Source organism: Parasteatoda tepidariorum, chromosome 10, assembly GCF_043381705.1.
Source record: "Parasteatoda tepidariorum isolate YZ-2023 chromosome 10, CAS_Ptep_4.0, whole genome shotgun sequence".
NCBI classification, from domain to species: domain Eukaryota; kingdom Metazoa; phylum Arthropoda; class Arachnida; order Araneae; family Theridiidae; genus Parasteatoda; species Parasteatoda tepidariorum.
The window spans coordinates 22110826-22132001 of NC_092213.1; the positions used below are offsets into that span (position 1 = coordinate 22110826).

A 21176-nucleotide genomic window follows, 5' to 3' on the forward strand; every position below is an offset into this window, starting at 1 on the left:
TTATTTGGCGTCCGTGTTTAACTTATAATCTTTGACATCCAACTCTTGTTCAAGACTCTTGATTTTTGACATAGCTTTGCTTAACTGGTCTTGGAGTTCTCGTTCTTTTTTTTCTAAATCAGAAATACTCGCAGTTAAGTTTTGAATAATTCCTGAATTAATTTCTTGTATCAAACTCTCAGTCTGATTTACTAAGTCATACTGAGAGGCTTTATCCGCTGAGCTGACAAATGGCACATCAATCTCCAAGTCCAGTAAATTTTGTTTATTTTCAAGTTCTTCTTCTAGGTAATTTATTTTTGTGTAAGCTTCCCCTAACTTGTCATGGAGTTCTCGCTCTCGTTCTTTTATTTCTAAAAAAGCTGTTGTAAAATTTTCAATATTTGATATGCTTTCTTCACTCTTTTGTACCAAACTAAAGTTTTCATTCTCTAGTTCTAAGACTGTTTCAACATAAGTTTCACTTTTACAAGATATTTCTAAATCACTTTCACTAGATTCAATATCTTGTGCTCCTAAATTACATTGAACGTTTTTGTTCTGATAACCATTAGGTTCATTAGAAGAAACTATTTCTGATTGGTTCGAATCTCTTTGTTGAACTAAGCTAACATTTCTAGCACATAAATCATTTTTCACATGTGAGTTTTCTGTTGATGCAATCGAATGTACAGGCGAAGAATTCTTTGCCAGGAAATCTCCTACGTAAGCACTTTGAAGATTTGATGGTATTGCTGTATCCACCTTCTCAGTTAGAGACATTTTTAAGTCCTCCAGAGTAGAAATGAGTTCTGTTACATTATTGTCCACAGCAGCCTCAATAGAAGATTTGATAATTGGTCTCAGATGCTTGGGGATGTGGTCTGTTTCTTCATGAAACTTTAGAGCACAACGTTTGATTGCTTCATCTCTAAGCTTAACTTTTCTGTTCAAAAGTACGATTTTGTCCTGTAATATCCTTGACTCTAGAACAACTTTTTTAATTTCTTGATCTTTTTTAGCTAAAAGTTTTTTCATGTTTTCGCTTTCACTAACCATTTCAGAATACTGTGTACTGACCTCGTTATAATCGTTAATAGTTGGCAGCTGTTCCAGTATTCCTATGAATTCTTTCTGTTCATTTATTTCTTTCCGCGCTTCTAGTAACATTGCTTTATGCTTTTCAACTCGTTCTGAACATTCCTCAATAACACTTTGTAATTTGTCTTCTTTTTTCCTTAACTCCTTTTTTAAAACTTCTGCTTCACTTTTTAAATTTACAATAATCTGGATGCAATCCTCTTTTTCATCATTATAACTCCCTTCGACGTGATAAGTTTCCTTGTGTGCTTCTTCACATAAAAATAATGTTACTTTCAGATCGAAATTCTCATTTTTTAGTTGATTTATTGTTTCTTCATATTCTCTAGCAGCCTTAGGCTGAGTTTCATTGAATGGCGATATTATAAACTCCGTTCTTTGGGAGTTTGATTGAGACGATTGATCTATATCCATTGTTTCCATCAAATGAACAGAATATGTACAACAAAAAATTCGGATAAAACCACAATTCACACCTCAGATCGAGACTCTACTTGTGGATAAACTAGTGAAATTAAGCATTAAAAAAATGACCTAACTTCTTCCGAAATTTATACTTATACAGGTTATAATAATGAATTTTAATTTCCAAAAATGCCCCTCTTGTTTACATTTTAAATGCTCTCTAAGGGTTCAGAGTTGACTTTTCAAAATTATTCTTACAAGTAAAGCAGCTTGTAGCTCGCAGAGTTAAAAAGTGTTAGAATTAAACATTAAATCCAAATTAAAGTTAATATGAAACTAAAAGATAAACAAGAATGTAAAAATTAAATAAAATGTCAATACTACGTCTAATATGATATTCTGATTTATCCTGGTCCTAAACTTAATTATTTTAAATTACTGTTTGCTTGTGTTGACTATTGTTAATGGAGAAACAATTCACAGACAACAAAATTAAAAAATAAGATCCATGTATCTTCAGCTGCCATCAGCATGAATAAAAGTCGATTCTACTTATTACTGAAAATAAAAACATATTTTCAATTATTTTAAAATAATCCTCGAATTTTAGATTATTTTCCATTTAAAATCTGCTTGCATTTTAACTTTAAAGATCAGAAGTAAAAGTGACATTCCTTAATGAACAAATTTGATATTTTATGTAAAACAATTCTTTTAATTCATTTAATAATTGTTATCAAATTGCAATAGACATGATTTTGTAATTAATAAGCACCACAATAATAATAGTTAAGCACCATATATAAATGTATAACAAGGGTGGTGATTGCAAAATGCGTGAGGTATTAGATGAGTCTAAAGTTTATACATAGGCTCTTTCAAGGCCGAATAGTGGCTGGAAATTAGAGGTGAAAACGGAAAATTTATCCAGGCTCTATTTAGGTTGAATAGTGCCTTAAAAGTAGGGGTTTAATCGGACAATCTTTTACAGACCCTATCTAAACCTGAACTGACTATTGAAATACACCTGAGAGGCAATTGCTACCTTTCTGAGATATATAGAGATTTCCAGGACTGAGTCTGAACTATATCACTTGAGTGTAATAAATCAAATAATTGCTGTTTGCCCTATTCCTATTAGACAATTCATATTGCATCTCAATAGAAGCGAATTCTTATTGGTTGCTATTTATAACTGACATATCATTGATGAACTTCCAATGGACAGGTAAGTAAAGTGACGTCAGCTTGACTATTAGAGACGTCTATTAGGTGGGCCGAAGTGGGTTTTCCTAAAAGCAATGTTAGAATGGCTTAGAGTTAAAAATACAGCATTTTAAACTACACCTCCCCTTTTTAGCCCGTATTAAAATGTTTGGCATATAGTACTACGAGCTGTATATGAGAACGGAAAGCTGTACTTTTTCGTACTGTAATCGAAAGAAGACATTAAAACATTATAGTTGAATATCGATTTAGAAAACATGCTAAAACTTGTCCTTTCAATGGAAAACTACTTGTTTCAATTGATTGAAAAAGGAATTACTAAAACTCTGTATTTTTTTTTCTCAGAATAAATATTGACATACGTTTTTTAAACCTTGTGGCAGTTGAAACGGGTAAAAATGTGAATAATTTTCTATGCTTTATTTTTCTTTTTAGCTATTCATTTCGTTTTCAGTAATATCTTTATCATATTACACGTTTAGTAAAATTATTGGAAAGAAATTAATTATTTAAGAATTTCTAGAAAAGATTTTACGCGTCCCTAAACTTTTGTGGCACACTGTAATATATAAGAGTATATAAAAGCAAATCAATGCGCAGCTTTTTTCTCCTAATAAAATTTAAAACAGTAGTGTTACCCTAGTTATCGTTAAAATTATCAATTGTGTTAAAATTTATAAGTATGTTAAAATAATCTCCTGTTTAAGCAATACGTGGATACGCCACTAGAATAATGATACGAATTACCATTATTAGGTAATTTTGACTCATTTTTTTAAAAATCTGCTAGAAACAATTGTCTTCAAGCTTGATGAGCTAGAATAATTAAAATAATCTAAAGTGGGTGTGTATAACCGGTTATATGGAACGCTTGGATGAGCATAAAAGGTACCTTATTCGTTGTGTTGTCGATTCTAGACAGATCTGCTCTAGTAACACAATAAAAGATATTTAGGTTGCAAATCACAGACATTTTAGTAAAAGATACACAAAACACTTTTATCTTTGATTAGCACTGTAACAGTCTATTTCATTGTTTGTAGAGGTAATCCATGCGGATTATGAAACCTTTGTGATAATCTAAAATTACCTAGCGTGTATTATTAAAAATTTGTTATTTCACATCGAGTTCACGAATTGTGTGTTTTTTTTCTTTTGTTTTGTTTTCTTATTTCCAAATAAATGTCTAGTTGCTCAATTACGTTAGAATTTAGACTCCATTGAGCAAATTAACAGATGAGTAATTAAGAGTAAGTGTAGAAAATTAGAGTTAGAAATGTCACATGGAATAAAACTTAGCCTAAGAATCTTTCGGAAAGCTATCAAGTTGATGAAGAGAAATATATGACTAGGTTGTAATCAAACTAAAGAGCAGAAATTCAATAAGTAATAAAACAAGTGAGCAGAAATTCGATAAATGATCAAACTAAGGAACTTAAATTTGATCTAACTAGAAAAATGGAGTTAATTTGATATTTAATTACATTACAATACTTAACCTTTTACCCTTGATTAAACAAATAAATCTGTAATATTATTTTAAACCTTTAACGCGGAATTTTTATTAAACATATTTTTAATATTTTTTCATTCTTTTGGATTAATTTCGGTCAAAATAAGTGAAAAATATTATATTTATCATTTTAATAATTTATGGTTATGAAATACAGCACAAAACATCGGTGTCTTTTTCTGTATTAAAGCTAAAATCTTCCAAACACGGCTTTCTTCCAAATAGTAATTTTTCAAATTTGCACTTATTTGCAGTTGTTTAGATCTATGAGAAAGGGTTATTCATCATTGAAATTTCTTAAAATTGAAATTTCTTAAAATCAATTATTGATACGTTTTTAAATATCAATGGAAAAAAAATTTCTAACTTTTTTTGGATTTTAAATTTTAGTACAAATATAATTCCATTAATCTAACAAATTTTTTAAATATCTATTATTATGCTTTTTATAATTAAAAAATACTTAAGTATATTTTTGTTTGCAATTAGAGCATCATACAAAAATATATAAAAGGGACACCGGTGTCCGATGTGCTCCAAAGCGTTGTCATCATGTAGTGCGTTAAAATTATACTCTATTTTTAAGCTATACGTAAATAAGTCGCAGGAATAATGATACGAATTTGCATGGTATAAAGAGCAAAAATAATCCTACATGAGTGTAGAAATTCAATAAGTGATTAAACTGGCAAACATAAATTCAACAAAGTGATCAAACTAGAGAAAGTAAAATCAGAAAAGTGATCAAACTACCGAACAACAAATTCAACAACGTGATTTAACTAGTAAGCAGAAATGCTGTCATATATTCATTGTGCTAATAAGCGGTTGTTTAATAAATATTTAAATTCGCATTAGTGGTACCTTATTTGTTAAGTGGCGCTGGGCCCGTGTCCGAGAGTTCGTGGGTTCGAATCCAGCCGGTCGAAGTCTCCCCGTGTAGTAAATGGTGACTGATGAACGTTAAATCTGTCGAGTCGCAAAGTCCTCCATGTTCCCATAACAAATCAAACCTCTGGGGGTCGATCGTTCTCTGATTCAGGTCAAAATTACGATCTGTGGATGAATGAATGGGTCTGCTCTATAAACGGGTGTGACGTATGGGTGTGACAGAAGTCGAATTCGTGGCCATATATGGCGCCACTGGAAAAAAAGAACAATCGCACCCCTCCGCCAAAACAGGAATAAGTCAGCAACAACAACAAATTCTACTCTTGTACTCAAGTACCAATACTTTGGATTATATTTCTTATGGTTGAGTCATCCATCACATTCATAATTCTAGAAGTACATCTCTGCTATAAGACAAAGAACGGGTACTTCTAGATAGTCTAGAAGCACACATCAATCAAGCACAAATCAAGTATCAATACTTGATTTGATGTGTGCTCAAAAGTTATCCGAAAAAGTATTGTCTCTAGAAAACGACAGAACTTAATGTAATAAAATTTGGTATAGACGCGTAACGGGGATTGGTAACGCGTAACGGTACGATATAGAAGGGTGATTGAGAACCGAACTCCAAAATCCTGAAAATTTCTTGAGTAGAATCATTTAATGACGCACTTCAAAAAATTGATGTCTTTATATATTTAAATCATTGATATTTTCAAAGCATGAAATTCTAAATAAATTATATTCAACCTAATTTAAATGAATAATTATGAATAAGTTTACTTTTATCTCTGATTACATTTATTATTCTACCAGAAAAAATATTTACAAATCAAAGAGATGCCAAGTATAAATTGTAGTTCTAATATTTTTAAATAAAATATACAAGAGTTTTTATTCATAAATGTGATCGGTGATTTCTTAAAACTTCTGGACCTTAGATTTCCAGAAACTTCGGGATCGCGGTTAGCAACAAATCCGGAAATCCAGATTTTTTCCGGAGCACAATCATCTCTGGATATAGTTATTATTATTATTTGTTATACTCCAGCTTTTTATTTTCAATGCAAATCATACTGATAGTATTTTTTTAAAAAAATATTCACAATAAATTTTTTAACTGTCCATTAAAACATTTATTGAAAAAAAAATAGTGACAAACAATATTAAAAAGTAATATAGATATTTCTTCGTTTTAGCAATCACTTTAACTTTATGAGGTGATAATTTTATCAAATGATTTCTTCATAATAATGTTTAGCTAAAATTTTAATCAAAATGTTCCATTCTGTTTGTTTATGAACTGATTAAAGTTTCACAAGAGTCAAGATGGCTCAGAGGATAGAGCGTTCGCCTCTCAAAGAGGTGACCCACATTCGAACCCTAGCGGTGGCCAGTTGATATGAATTCTACTCCCAATTCGCACCGATCACAGTGCTGACGTAAAAATATCCACAGATGCAAACGTATCATGGGCTAAGATCCACTGGCCATCGGGCTAACAGTGGAGATTTTATAGCAGGGGTTTCCAACTTACATGAGGCCGGGGGCCACAATTAAAAACAGAAACCAAATGGCGGGCAGCAACTTTATCAAAATTTTATGTAGGACTCTTTTATGTTTGAAGGAATATTAAATGTTACTGTCAGATTTACAGAGATTACTATCAGTACAAAATAAAAGTATTGAATTACAAGTTAAAATAAGAAATAGATTTTTAAAAATATTTAATTGCATGTTAAAAAATTCGGGCTACAATAACTTTAATGTGCACCTATGTATTAAGCAATTAATGTGCAACAGATATTTAATTGTTAAGATATAAAACTTTAAAAAGTTTGGTATTAAAACTTACATAGTAACACACAAAATGGTCAATGACAAAATTGAGGTTTGTCTGTTGCAAATACCTGAGAATGGATATTTACATCTTAAATTTATAATTTCACAAATGTGTGTGTAAATATTTTCGTCCAAAATGAGTGGTTTCAAAAAGTTAAATCGGAGAATTTCTTCTAGAAAATTTGTGATACACACATGCTAAATTACAATTACAAAATACGAAAAAATGAAATAAAAAAGAGCAACGTACACGATTATTTTTGCATTTGAATAAGTATTTTCTTGGATGCAAAACCTGAGAAATAAATTTTTTTTTTTGCACCGTTGGTATGTTAAATTTTACAGAAACCAAGAAATTAGGTTTTTATTAACGAGAAACGTATTTTAAACCCATACAGATTTTTTACGAAAATTGTCCGCAAAAAAATGCCAACTAATGTAATTTAGTTAGCTGGCAACAAAAAAAGGCTTCGCGGGCTGGATGCGGCCCCCGGGACGCCAGTTGAAAAACACTGCTTTAGAGGTTTCCCTCTCCATGTAACGTAAATGCTGGTTCGTTCCGTTAAAAAACCTCAACAATGGCTAATTTGCCCCAATGCTCGATCCAGGTTATCCCTTGTCTTCAATGTTGAATTCAAAATTACAAGACTACGGAGTTGATGACTAACTCAGATTTGGGTCAGAATTTAACGCCGGTTATAAAATAAAATGAAATAAGAAGTTTCATTAATATTTCAGATTCCACAACTCTTTCGTGCAATATTATGCGTTTAAAATGATCATAACGCTGAAGATTTATTTCTATTGTGCATGCTTTGTACACAGAATATTTAATAACTAATGAGTTTGTTTCCCTCTTTAGTGTTTTTTTCTTCTTCTTTCTTTTTCTTCTTCTTTCAGAATATATAAAAGCTAGATGATTCAAAGCTCAGTAATTTATAGCGTAGCAACGAACCTTTTCAATCGGTCACTCTTGAATACCGTGAGAAACTAGAATAAATAAGAACTAACGAATGGAAATATCCATTCATGAAAATCCATTTCCACTAAAGCAAGAAAAACCAAAACGGAATTTTGTTTTCAACCATTTTATAGAAATCCGGTGTGTTTTCGAACTAAAATCAGACTGTGTGAAAAGTTCATTCTTTCTTTCTTTAATTGTTCGTGGCCCATGGCGTGTTTAATCTCGATATTTTGCGAATCGTAGCAGTGCTAAGTTCATAGTGTATTGTTCACTGTCGAAATCCTCTTGGATTCAAAAGTCATGCTTAAATTAATCTCGTTAATTTTTTTTAACTAAATTTTGAAGACCTGTTGCATATTTCATTATTTTTCTAGAGCCAGAAAACTGTTACAAATAGAGGGAGAGAGAGGAATTACAATAGCTTTAATTCACCAGAGCTCAAATCGCAATAACATTTTGCAGAGCCGTGGTGCCTCAAAGGGTAGAGCACTCGTCTTCCAAAGACGTGGACCTGGTTCGAATCCCAGCTATGGCTAGTCGATACGAATTCCGCACCGACTACAGTGTTGACAAAAAGTATCCTCAGGGGTAAACGGATCTTGGGTTAGAGTCCGTCAGACTAACCGTTAAAGGTTTTCTTCTCTATGTAGCGCAAATGCGGGTTAGTTCCCTCACAAAAGCTAATTCACTTTTTTAAAATCTTTTTGAATTTACACAAGCTTATGATGCATTGTAGACCAGTCCCAAAAAGGAACAATCAGCATTAATAAGTAAATAATTACTTTATAAAACTGTTTTTTTTAATCTTTTTTAATTTACACAAGAGTAGGATGAATTATAGAACAGTCCCAAGAAGGAATAATCAGCATCGATGGGTAAATATTTATATTATAAAGCTGTTTTTTGTTTATCTGTTTTTAATTTAGTTATGCATTATGGAACAATTCCAGGAAGTGACGACAAACATCATGAGTAAAAATTTATCTTATGAAATATTATTATATACATTTTTTGTATTTTTTTAAAATTTATATGAGCTTACGAAGAGTTATGGAACAATCCAAGGAAAAGAAAACCAGTTCTAGTGGATAAATATTTTCCCAATAAAACTGTCTTTTTTCTTCTTTTTTTTTGTCTTTTTAAATTCATATGAGTTTATGATGAATTTAATTTATATGAGCCTGTGATGTTTCAAAAAGAAACAATCAACATCATTGGGTGAATATCTATCCACAACTTTATAAAATTTTTTTTATATGAGATTGCGATGCGCAAGGCTGCATTTTAGAACTGTCTCACAAAGAGATGATCGACTTCAATAAGTAAATATTTATCTTAAAGAACTGCTTTTTTCCCCCTTTTTAATTTATATGAGCTTATGATGCATTATAAAACAGAGAATGAAACGATTAACAAAATTTGGTAAATATTAATTTTATTGAAGTATTTATTTTTTTAATATTTTTTTAAAAAATTTATATGAGCTTTATGATTATATGATTTTTAAGAGCAAATATTCATTTTACAGTGACGATACTGGAGTCCAGAAATGTAAAAAGCGGCTGAATGTAATTCATTTTCATTTATTTTTTCTATTTAATGATTCAATAATGACTGCAACCATTTATAAGATTACCAATAATATGTATTTAAAAGAAAGGTTTCGTATCATTCGCTTATAATAACTAAACTGAAGGAAATGTACAAGAAAGTGCAGTCAATTTTCTATGCTTTTACTTTTAAATTGGTCACTTTTTTACATTCTTAGGGGCAGGATCAATACTGATTTAAAGATTTCTTTTTCATTTATATAATCTTATAATATACAATGCGCACAAGAAAAAAAAGAATAATTTTTGATTCGATAATTAGAGCTTCACGTTCTAGGACTCAATCCTAATGATTCGAAGGGATGATCTCAAATATGCTAATTAATTACTGCAGACGATATTTTAGACTTTAAAATCAGACACAAAAGTGTTTTTCTCTAAATAAATATACCCTTTTTCAACGGATTTGGATTTCTGATCGTAGGGGGTAGCCGCAATCTGGGAAATATGGTCCTTTGGTCAGGAAAAGGGTCCAAAGTTCGGACTCCTTAATGTTAATTTTACTTTTTGTGTACTTCGCCATATCTCGAGAACTTCATAAGCGAATTAAAAAAAATTTTGCATGCTTCTATAAAATTCTCTTATCCAAGGAAAATTCCATGCAGAAAATAACTTTCAGTAAATATTTATTATTTTATTTAATAATTTTGTAAACATTTTTTGAATTGTAAGGTATAAATTTTTCTGCAAAATTTAGAAGAATATAATTTTACATAACAAAATTCAACATGTGAGCGTAATCGGTCGAATAGTTCTGGGGATATCGAATTAGATAAATACGACTTTTTTAATATTTGATTCAACGCTTTTTTTCCACCTTGTTGTTGTTGCTTAGGCAGAGGGGGTGCGATTGTTCTTGTTTACCAGTGGCGCCATCTATGGCCAAGAATTCGATTTCTGCCACACCATACGTCGCACCCATTCATAGGGCGGACCCATTCATACATCTGTTCATTCATTCACAGATCGTAATTTTGACCTGAATCAGAGAACAATCGATCTCCAATCTAGTACCCCCAGAGGTATTGATTTGTTATGGGAACAAGGAGGACTTTTGCGACTCGACAGATTCAACGTGCATCAGTCACTTTACTACACTGGGAGTCTTTGGCCTGCGGGGTTCGAGCCCACGAACTCTCGGACGTAGGCCCAGCGCCCCACCCACCAGGCTATCCCTGCCCTTTTTTTCCCCCTACATGGTAGTTTAGAATAGTCCCTAAAGGGGACTATCAATATTAATGAGTGAATATTTATCTTTTAAACCTTTTCTCGTCGAAACTTTTAGAATCACAATGAAAGCTCGTTTTAAAAATTCAATTTATAGCAATGTCGGTGCTGTTAAACATTTATTTTCTGTTGATAATTTCAAATCATAGCAGCAAGTGGAAAGAGGCAGCTAATGTAGCAAACTAAACTTTCTCGAATTTATTACAAGGTTAGATATTTAATCTCTAATAAGCTTTCTTGAAAATAACATCAGCAAATCGTTTCCTTATTTTTTCCTTTGAATGTGTGTAACTACTTTATGAACGAAGTTTTTGATTCTACTTCGCATTTATTACAGGATAATTTATCAAATTTAACTTTCCTTGTTTTTGTTCGAATGTATGAAATTGACGCAAGTTTTTAAATTAATGTTCATTATTTTTGACATTTGAAATGTAAAAATGTACTAGTAAAGTATCCTATTAGAAATTTCTAGAAAATTTGGACGCAGTTTGGGAATAACTCAAAATTTATGCTATCTTTGAGGAATAAAAGCCGATAATAATAATTATTATAAGAACTGTATTTAAAATAATTAAACTGGCATCTCCCTCAAAATAGTATTTTTTTTTCTTCCTTTTATCAATTATTGATATTTCTACTTTCTGTTTTCTTTGATCCTGCAAAAAACAAAGTTGGTTCAAGAGTTTAAAAAAAAAGAAGAAAAAAAAGAGGAATATTTTTTTTCTTACTCCCCTAATCACCAATGAACCTGTCCAAGCCAACTACCATCGCCAAGGCGCCAAAGTATCGTTGCTTAGTTCTTATACTATTTACTTGCAACTAATAATAAAAGTATATATTGGTTTAACTGTAACACAACTATATCTCTCAATTCTGTCCCTTTCTGTGGTGTTTTTTCTTTTTTTTTTCAGTTTCTTACGCTACGGTCCGTTTGTTGTTAGAATTTTGTGACAAACAGTATTGGTAGACTCCTAAAAATGTAAATTCCCATACAATATAACTAAACAAACCGTTTTGTTATTTTAAAAACTTCAACAAACTTTTTGTGCTCCACCTCCTACTCGCTAACTTTAGCTCGCTTTGCTCACTCTTTTGTTTTTAGCATTGTTTAATAACCCAGTTTTTATACTTTAATGTCTTTTACAGTTTATTATAATTTTATTAGTGGCTCGGCCATCTACTCGCTATTGCTTACCAATTTTTGGAACGGAACACGCTCGCTCATTTTACCTTTCCAATCCGCAATAATTTGCTATATGAGAGAGCCGAGAGGGGATAGAGTGTTATCCTCTCAATGAGTTGGTACAGGCTTGTATCGCAGAGATGGCTAGTGTGTACGAATTCCGTTCTTGAATCGCACTGATCACAGTGCTGACGTAAAATATCCTCAGTGATAGACTGATCATGGGTTAGAATTCATTTGCCACTGTGCAAACCATGGGAGTTTTTCGTGGTTTTCCTCTCCATAATATCGCTCATTTGGTGAAACAATGACGTAACTGCAAAATCAAGTTAATCCATTGTTTCACCAAATGAGCTATATTGAATTATAAAAGATAGGTCTTATTAATTATCGCTCATTTGGTGAAGCAATGACGTAGCTTGATTATGCAGTTACGTCATTATTTCACCGAATGAGCGATATGCAAATGCGGGTTTGTTTCATCAAAAAGTTCCCCACGAAGGCTAGTTTGTCCCAATGCTTGATCTAAGAAGTTCCCTTGTCTTCCGGGTTGGATTCAAAATCACAAGGCAACGGAGTTGATCATTAGTAGTCGTAAACTCAGAAATGGACCGGCTGTTCAACGCCGGTTGTAAAATAAAATCTGATATGGGTCGGATTACCAATAGAGAGGCAAAAAAAATCACGATATTAGAGTGGATTTAAATCTATAAAAATACTTTCAACTATCAACTTATAACAGAACGTAACAATTCAAATATTGTTTAAACTAAAAAGATGGGTTACAAGGACCTCTTTCTTATAATTTTCTCCTACATTGTTAATTGTTACTAGCAACAATGCTCTTTAATTACAGAAATTAAAACGAGAAGGAGAAATAATAATATACTTGGTTCATTTCATCAAATTAAATGTATACCGATATGGAAGGAAAAAGTAAATATTTACCGTAGTGTGCCTCTCTTATTTTTAAAAGTGTGATTTTCAAATTAAAGAAATAGAGATGGAAATAATAGAGAAATGGAATATTTTAACTACACTAAAAGCTTCTAAGTTCAGTGAAAAATCCAAGGGGAAATAACTATACACTCTAAGGCAGTGTTTCCCAAAGTGTGTTACGCATACCCCCAGGGGTATGGGAACAGTTTAGTGGGGGTATTCGTTCTTATGCGAAATATCTTGCAACAAACGAAAATTTAAAAAAATAGTGCGTGGAGTCACTCCGCTCGGAAGAAGTTAAACTTCGCAACCTGCGACGTTAATTGTAGAAGAATCAGCAGTCGTAGAAGGATCACTAGTTCTATTCAACGACTCTTTTTCCCATGGAGCTAGGAGCTCCATGCTTTTTCCTGCTCCGCTCGCTTCCGTGCTCTGTAATCACGGTAATATTGTGCATTTTTCCCTCGTGAACCTCTTGAACCAGTGGAAGTGCTTGTGGTTGCCTCATCGTCTCACCCTGGAAAATGTATTTGTATTAATAATGTATGTGAATGCGTCATAATATAATTTCAGAAGAGAAAACCTAACAATCAATTGATATTCACAAGAGACGTACCTTGACATATCCTTAAATCCGTCGCATTGTCCGAGGGATTGTTTTCACTCATTTTTTACAATTGTTATCCATTAAATTTGAAAATAAAAAATACTACCCTATTAAATTATATGTGTATCAAAACAAACTAAAAAAATATTTATAGAAAAACAATGCTTTTATGACTTTTATTATTTTTATGCTAGTGAGAACCAAAACAATATGGAAATGAATGAGGTAAAACTGGATCCTGCCACGTGATTTCCCGGCCGATAAAAATGTAGCGTTAAACGTTTAACCCAACCTTGTTGGAAGTCGCATAAGAAGTATCACTTCAAAAAAATTATTTAAAAACAAAGCTAGCATGAAAATTTATGATTACACAGTTAACAGTTAATTAGTGGTGTCAACAGCTAGTTGTGAGTTTTAAATTTTGTGCAATTTTTTTAAAGTAAAGGTTTGTTATAAATTCTTCTTATTTTGATTATTTTTATAAAATCTAATTCTTACTCCTAGCATAGAATATGGATCGCTGGTTAGTATCTACAAAACCTTGTACCAAAAAAGAAAAATAAACATATTTTTTAAAAAAATGCCTTTATTTTTTTTGTTAGTGGTAAACGGCGTTGCGAAAAATTTAGAAACGGTACACAAAAGTCATAAATTTGGGAAACACTGCTCTAAGGTAATCTCTTAATACTCCAAGGGAAGGTTATTACCATTTATTTTGAATAATTGGTATAAATTATTGCCTTGTTGGTGATATGATAAAGAAGCTTTTTAAAAAATTCGATCCGATCATCGACACTTTATTTATGTCGGATATTACACCAACGAGAAATAGAAGGTGAAAAACATGTATTTCAAGATACTCTCTTCGAAATTAATTGCTCCAAAGCAGCATCCGAAATTTCAATTCATTTAAGCGCTTAAGTTCAAGGGCGGTCGAACAGAAATCATTTAACAATGGCGACTTAAATTTAACTCCCGTCAAGGTTTCTAGGACTTACAGAAAAAAATGTAGCCAAGGTTTTCACTTCTCACTACAATAAAGACTATTCACTATTGATTTGAACTCTTAAGAGATTTTCATGAAAAGCAAATGTTGTTAAATGAGTTAGTTTATCTGATTAAATTTTTATTTTGGCAATGAAAAATTGTCTTCCAAAGAATATGAATTCTACTTAATTGTCTTACGTTTAAGTGATTTCGAGAATTTCTATTTAAGTGCAAATTCTGCTGGCATAATTATAAAAAGAAATTGCATATTCCACTTCTAAAACCTATTTTCTAAACAAATATTCAAATCAGCAAACTGACAAATCAAATGCGGTTCTGTACGCCAGTTAGAACACGCCATAAAACGCATCCCAATTCCCCTATTTGCGCTTTTATTTTCATATTTTATAATCTGGCTAACTAGTTACAAAAATATTCTTAAATAATTTTTGCTGGAAACCAGTAAATAAAAAGACGTTTAAATTGCTCGTTGCTGCTCGTTTTATATGTATGCGTGTTTTATGTTTTATTCTGTATTCTTCTTTAATTTTTATTTTTGTTATTTGTTTTGTATATTTTGCGTGATATGTTTTACTTTTATGTCGATTTTTTTGGTGCTTCTCACACTATTGATATATTTTGCTTTGGATATATTATTACAATATTAGAAAACACTTTTTGCGAATATAATCGGGCGAGCTGATGACTTTTCCTTCTAAAATACGAATTATAATAGAATATAGCTCCATGTTGGGATTTTGCGGTACCTCAAGGCAGTTTTTGGAATCAGCATAAATTATTTATTTACGATAACATTGATTGGAGATAAGCTCAAGCGCTAAATAAATAGCATGACTAGAAGAAGTGAATATAGATCTTGCAAGATGAAATTTCTCTAAATACGCTAGAGCCGGAGTCGAACCAGCGACCTATGGATTACAGCAGCTTTATTCTAAAGTCCACCGCTCTGCCAATTGAGCTATCGATGTTCACCTGGAAGGTTGCTTAAAATCATCAAATCAAAGCACGCTAGAATCAATATAATATATATATTTAAATATTTCATAATAAACTCAATGCCTGTGCAATTAAAAAAAATTATATTTTTCAAGCTCAGAAGGAAATCTTTTGTCGAGATGGTGTCGAACAAGTTACATATGGATTACACTGTTTTAAATCCACAGTCCATCGTTCAGCCAACTGAGCTATCTACGACTGCCTACAAATTTATTTTATATCATATTCTTAAAGATCGTTAGAGAAACAACTCTAAGGAAATTCCTGGGTAAAACTATTTATATTGATTAAAAAGTTTAGTTTAAAAAGAATTTAAGTAAAAATGTATACTTAAATATTTAAAGAGTTTATCGCGTATGCAATAAAAAAATTAAAATAAACATATTTTTCATGCTCAGAAAAAGACGCTCCGTCGAGCAGCAGTCGAACCATCGATCTGCAAATTACAGAGTCTTAAAGTATCTACAGTCCATAACTATGCCGGCTGAGCTATCGACGGTCGCCTACACAGATTCATTAGATCATCTACTCAAAACTTGTTAGACAACTAACTCAAAGGAAATTCCTAAATAAAACTACTTATAATGATATAAAAGAGTTGCTTAAGTGTAATTGAAATAATTTATATTTTTTATTTTCAGAAAAAAAAACTCCGATCGAGCCGGAGTTGTATCAGCACCTTATGGATTACAGCATCTTTTAACATCTACAGTTCACCGTTCTGCCTACTGAGCTATGGACCGGTCGCCTACAAGGATGCTTTACATCATCTACTGAAAATACATTAAAAAACAACTGAAATTAAATTCCCGAATAAAACTTTATATAATGACATAAATATTTAGTTAAAAAGATCTAGTATGTAAACGTATATACTTAAATATTTAAAGAACTTGACTCAAGTACAACAACAAAAAATTTATAATTATCAAGCTGAGAAAAAGATCTTGCTTCGTGCCGGAGTCGAACTAGTGACCTATGGATTACCGAGTCTTTACTCTACAGTTTACAGCACTGCCAACTGAGCTATCGACCGACACCCACAAAGTTATTTCCTATAATCTTCTTGCAACTCGTTATAAAAACAACTCGGAGGAAATTGTTAAATAAAACTATTTGTAATAGTATGAAATATTTCTTTAAGTCGACACATGTGCAATAAAAAAATGACATTTTCATGCTCAGAAAAAGATTTTCAGTCGAGACGGAGTTGAATCAGCGACTTCTAGATTGGATCAGCGACAATTCACAGCTCTGTCAACTGAGCTGTCGACGGTCGCCTACGAAGATTCTGTAGATCATCTACTCAGAACTAGTTTGAAAAACAACTTAATGTAAATTCCAGAATAAACCTATTTATAATTACATGAAAGAGTTATTTGAAAAGAATCTATATATACTTTGAGTATTTCATAAAGTTGAAGTAAGTGCGATTAAAACAAGAAAATGATCTTTCGTCAAACTGGAGTCGTATCAGCGGCCTACGAATTATAGCATCTTTAAGCATCTACAGTTGACCGCTCTGCAAACTGAGCTGTCGACCGTTGCTGCAAGGATGTTTTACATTATCTGCTCAGAACACGTAAAGAAAACTTTTCAAAAGAAATTATTAAGTATAACCATTTATAATAACATCAAAGTGTTTAAAAAGTATTAGCGAAAAGTATACATTTAAATATTTAAAGAATTCGACAAATGTGCAATTGACCTTATATTTTTTATGCTCTGAAAATTATCTTCCGCGGAGCCGCGGAAGAACCAGCTACCTATAAATGACCGCATCTTTAATCATGAATTAATAGTCCACCGCTCTGCCAACTGAGTTATCGACTCTACTAAGATACTCTAGATCATCTCAAAACTCGCACTAAAAACAATTCAAACGATTGATTGATTTGTTCATTTACGTCGCACTAGAGCTGCACATTGGCGACGGTCTGGGAAACATCCCTGAGGATGATCCGAAGACATGCCATCACAATTTTGATCCTCTGCAGAGGGGATGGCACCCCCACTTCGGTAGCCCGACGACCTGCACGCGAAGTCGAGCACTTTACGGTGGAACAAGTTAACGAGGACCAATACCGCACACCCTCGGTCCCTACGCAGACTGATCCAAGTGGTCACTCACCTTGACTTCGGTGATCTGCTGGGAACCGTGTCTTAACGATAAGTCCACTGCGGGACCAATTCAAACGAATTTCATTAATAAAACTATTAATAAAATAAAAAATATGTTGCTTAATGAAATTTATCTAAAAATATACACTTTTAGGTTCCAAGAATTTAACATATGGAGATTTTTTATGGGACAGTTTAACGAATAGGTGCCAATTTTTTTCTTTTATTTTTAGACTTTTGTTTCATAATTGAGTTTAATTTTAAAAAAAATTTTAAAACCCAAAGTCTTTTTTTTTGCAGGATTTCGTTTTAAATAAAAGCCTGCTTCTAACTAGCTTTTAAGAAAAAAATATAGTCTGTACTATTAGTTATTCTATTTGAGGTCACCCCCTCAAACCATTAAGATTGAGTGCTAGAACATGAAAATCTGATCATTAGATCAAAAGTAAGATAGGATGGTCCGTAAAAATTTTTTTTGCGCACTGAACATTTTTTACAACATTTCATGTTATTTTTTCTGGCTCGCACCGTAGTTATTAGAAAAAGCCGCAGAAAGAGAATAAGAATAACAAACCCCTAAGAATAACAATTTTTAGAGGAAAAAATCTTTCACTTTAAGCTCTAAAGATTTTATTCTTTATTATCTTTTCTTTTGACGATAACAAAGGAATAGTTCTATTTTCTACTGTTTATTTTTTTAAGCAACCTGTCTATACCAGTTTCACTTCAGATCAGTTTGCAGAGCTATTCTAGGAATATTGAAAGAAAAAGAATATATGTGGATAATTTGAAAGCAAATTTAATTCATTAAGTCAATTGACGAAATGGTAATTTCTGCTTCAATTAACGAATAAAAATTAACAAAAATATTTTAATAATTCAAGTATTACCGCCTAGGCGGTGTGGTGAATCATGATTTAGACCGGAGCTTCATTCCTTTGGCAAATGGCTGAATTGTATTTTCTCCAATCGTTATCCTTATGGTTAGAATCCCCTATAATGCAGTCCCTGGTGATTTCAGAACCGAAAAAGTTCACGCATTGTTTTATTTTATAATATTTCATTTTTTAACCGTCGTTGAACAGCCGACCTAATTTTTTGGGTATACGACTACTAATGTTCAACTCCGTAGCTTTGTAATTTTTAACCCAATCCAGAAGACAAGGGAACTCTTGGATCAAGTATTGGGCAAAATTTGAGATCGTGGAGGACTTTTTGATGAAACTAACTCGAATTTGCTTTACACGGAAATGAAAACCACAAAAACCTCCCAGGTTTAGCCTGACTGTGAGGGGACTCTAACCCATGAATGATCCGTCTACCACTGAGGATATTTTACGTCAGCACTGTGGTCGGTGCAAGCCGGATGTGGATTCGAACCCTGTCCTCATTGGAAGGCGAATGCTTTATCCCCTGGGCCATCGCGTGTCTCACGCATAGTTTGGTGTTTGGGAGAGTGGTGCAGAGGATGAGAGATTCTATATGTCTTCCAACCAGTGACGTACATGGACTTTAGGTACGCTTCTTGAAAGAGTTTCAAATGCTCTCTATCTTAGACTTAACAGAAGTTTATTAAAATTATAATATGAACACTATGAAGAGACGCTCAGGATTTTATAATTATTCATTTTATTTCAATTTATAATAATTTATAATTTTAAATTATTTTGATATTAATCAAAAAGGAATTAATAATTGCGATGAAAAGGCAGAATGTAGTAAGAGAACTAAAATGGAACATTATAAACCAACACTCACCGACTAACCACATTAAGATGAAATTTATCTTAATAATACGAGGAAAATACTCACTATCTTACAATGATTATATTCAAAGTTTAGTTAAGGGTTATTTTTATTTGTAAAGTGAATGAAAAAATATCTTACTAAGAAAATATTTTTATTGAAATTCATATAAAAGGGTTCTCATCCTTTATAAATTCATATGTTCCCAAGTATTTAGGTATGTTGACGGTAATTATGATAATTAACAAGTAAACATCAGTGTTGTAGTCATAGTTCTTTTTGTGAGTCATCTCAGCAATATATTTAAGTGAAATTAGTCTTTTAAATAATAATAATTATTTTTTCATTTAATTAATTCCTTTATTTCTTTTTATCAGACAACTTAACACTATATATGTGTATAAAATTAAAATCTCTTAAAACTTAAAATTCATTTAAAATTAAAGAAAACCAAACAGATATTTTCAAAAGAAAAATAGTTCCTTTTTTTAGAAAAAATAAAAAACATCGTAAAAAATATTAAAATGGGAAAAAAGTGATGGTTTTTATTACATCACATAACACAAAAGTATATTTTAAAATAAAGTGACTGTAACATTTTTGAATGAAAGCAAAAAATAAAAATTAGATAAATATTTTTTGAGCAACGTAAATGCAAATTTAATATTTTAATTAAGGAAAATGTGTGGGGTCTAAAATGATTTAAAGTAAAACAAAACCCATTATACCTCAAAATGAGATGCAACATTTAGTTGGGAGATTAAGATCATTATATTTGTAGCCAAAGGACATTTATATTTAATGAATTATAAGAGATTTTATGAATGCTAAAGCTTAAAATGGTCTTTTAAGTTTAAAAAAAAAAAAAAAAAATAGAAACAAAGCTCAAAAAATCAGTAGACAGTTTAAAATCCCACATTCGAATTTCGCGTTTTGTAATAAAACTGTATTAAAAATATCAAAATAAAAAAGAAACGATTGTTGAAAAAATAATATGCAGTGGCGATGGAATCGGCACAAATAAAGCACGCCAAAAGTACTGAATAAAATGCCCATTTCGAAAATCGTAAGTCGTTATAATACCGGATTAAAAATATCAGGATTTTCGAAACACCGTGAAAAAGCTCAGTAATGACTGTTGAAAGAACAATAAAAAGAATATATTAGATTTACGATGAAATCGGTCTGAAAAAGGAACAAATTTAAATGTACGATTCGAGTGTCGTAATACATATTAAAAATATCGGAGATTTCAAAACCATGTGGAAATGCTTAGTGCCAAAAAAACGCTAGAAAAATAGAATTTACAATGAAATTGACACCAAGCATGTCGAAAGAGATAACTATTTGTACGTTTAGAAAGTGAATGAATATATATATATATATATGTATTAACAGGGCTACAACCCTGTTATCAGTGTTGTATTTAGCTTGAAATAATGCAGTCGTAAGCCATCAGACGTTCTAAACAGGTTTATTTAAATGTAGGCTGGTATTGATAACAGTTCAAATCCACACTCCCTACGGGAGGGGAATGGACAAGACTTCTGACAATTCCGGAACAGCTTATCAGGATTACATCATGATGAAAAGGGACACGCAAAACTAGCGTTCTTACGCTTTATACCAACACAGATTTGAGGTAAAAAGGAACACTTCGTACATTCCTTGTAACCTTACGCATTAAGGAAAATCATTTACTGCTTCCTTATATGAAAGTGAAAGAGGGAACGATTCTAAAAATAACTCTTCCTTTGAAATATAAATCTATTTATATTTCAATGGTATGTTTTCAGCCTTGAATTCCCAAA

At 31.8% G+C, this 21176-nt stretch overlaps 1 protein-coding gene across 1 annotated transcript; it reads right to left on the minus strand.

Annotated features, from left to right (window-relative positions):
* LOC139426820 (putative leucine-rich repeat-containing protein DDB_G0290503) lies at positions 1-1494 on the minus strand. Its single transcript, XM_071186911.1, has one exon. It carries the CDS (start codon positions 1492-1494, stop codon positions 1-3), a length of 1494 nt encoding a protein of 497 aa, XP_071043012.1.
* Positions 1495-21176: the final 19682 nt, after the last annotated feature.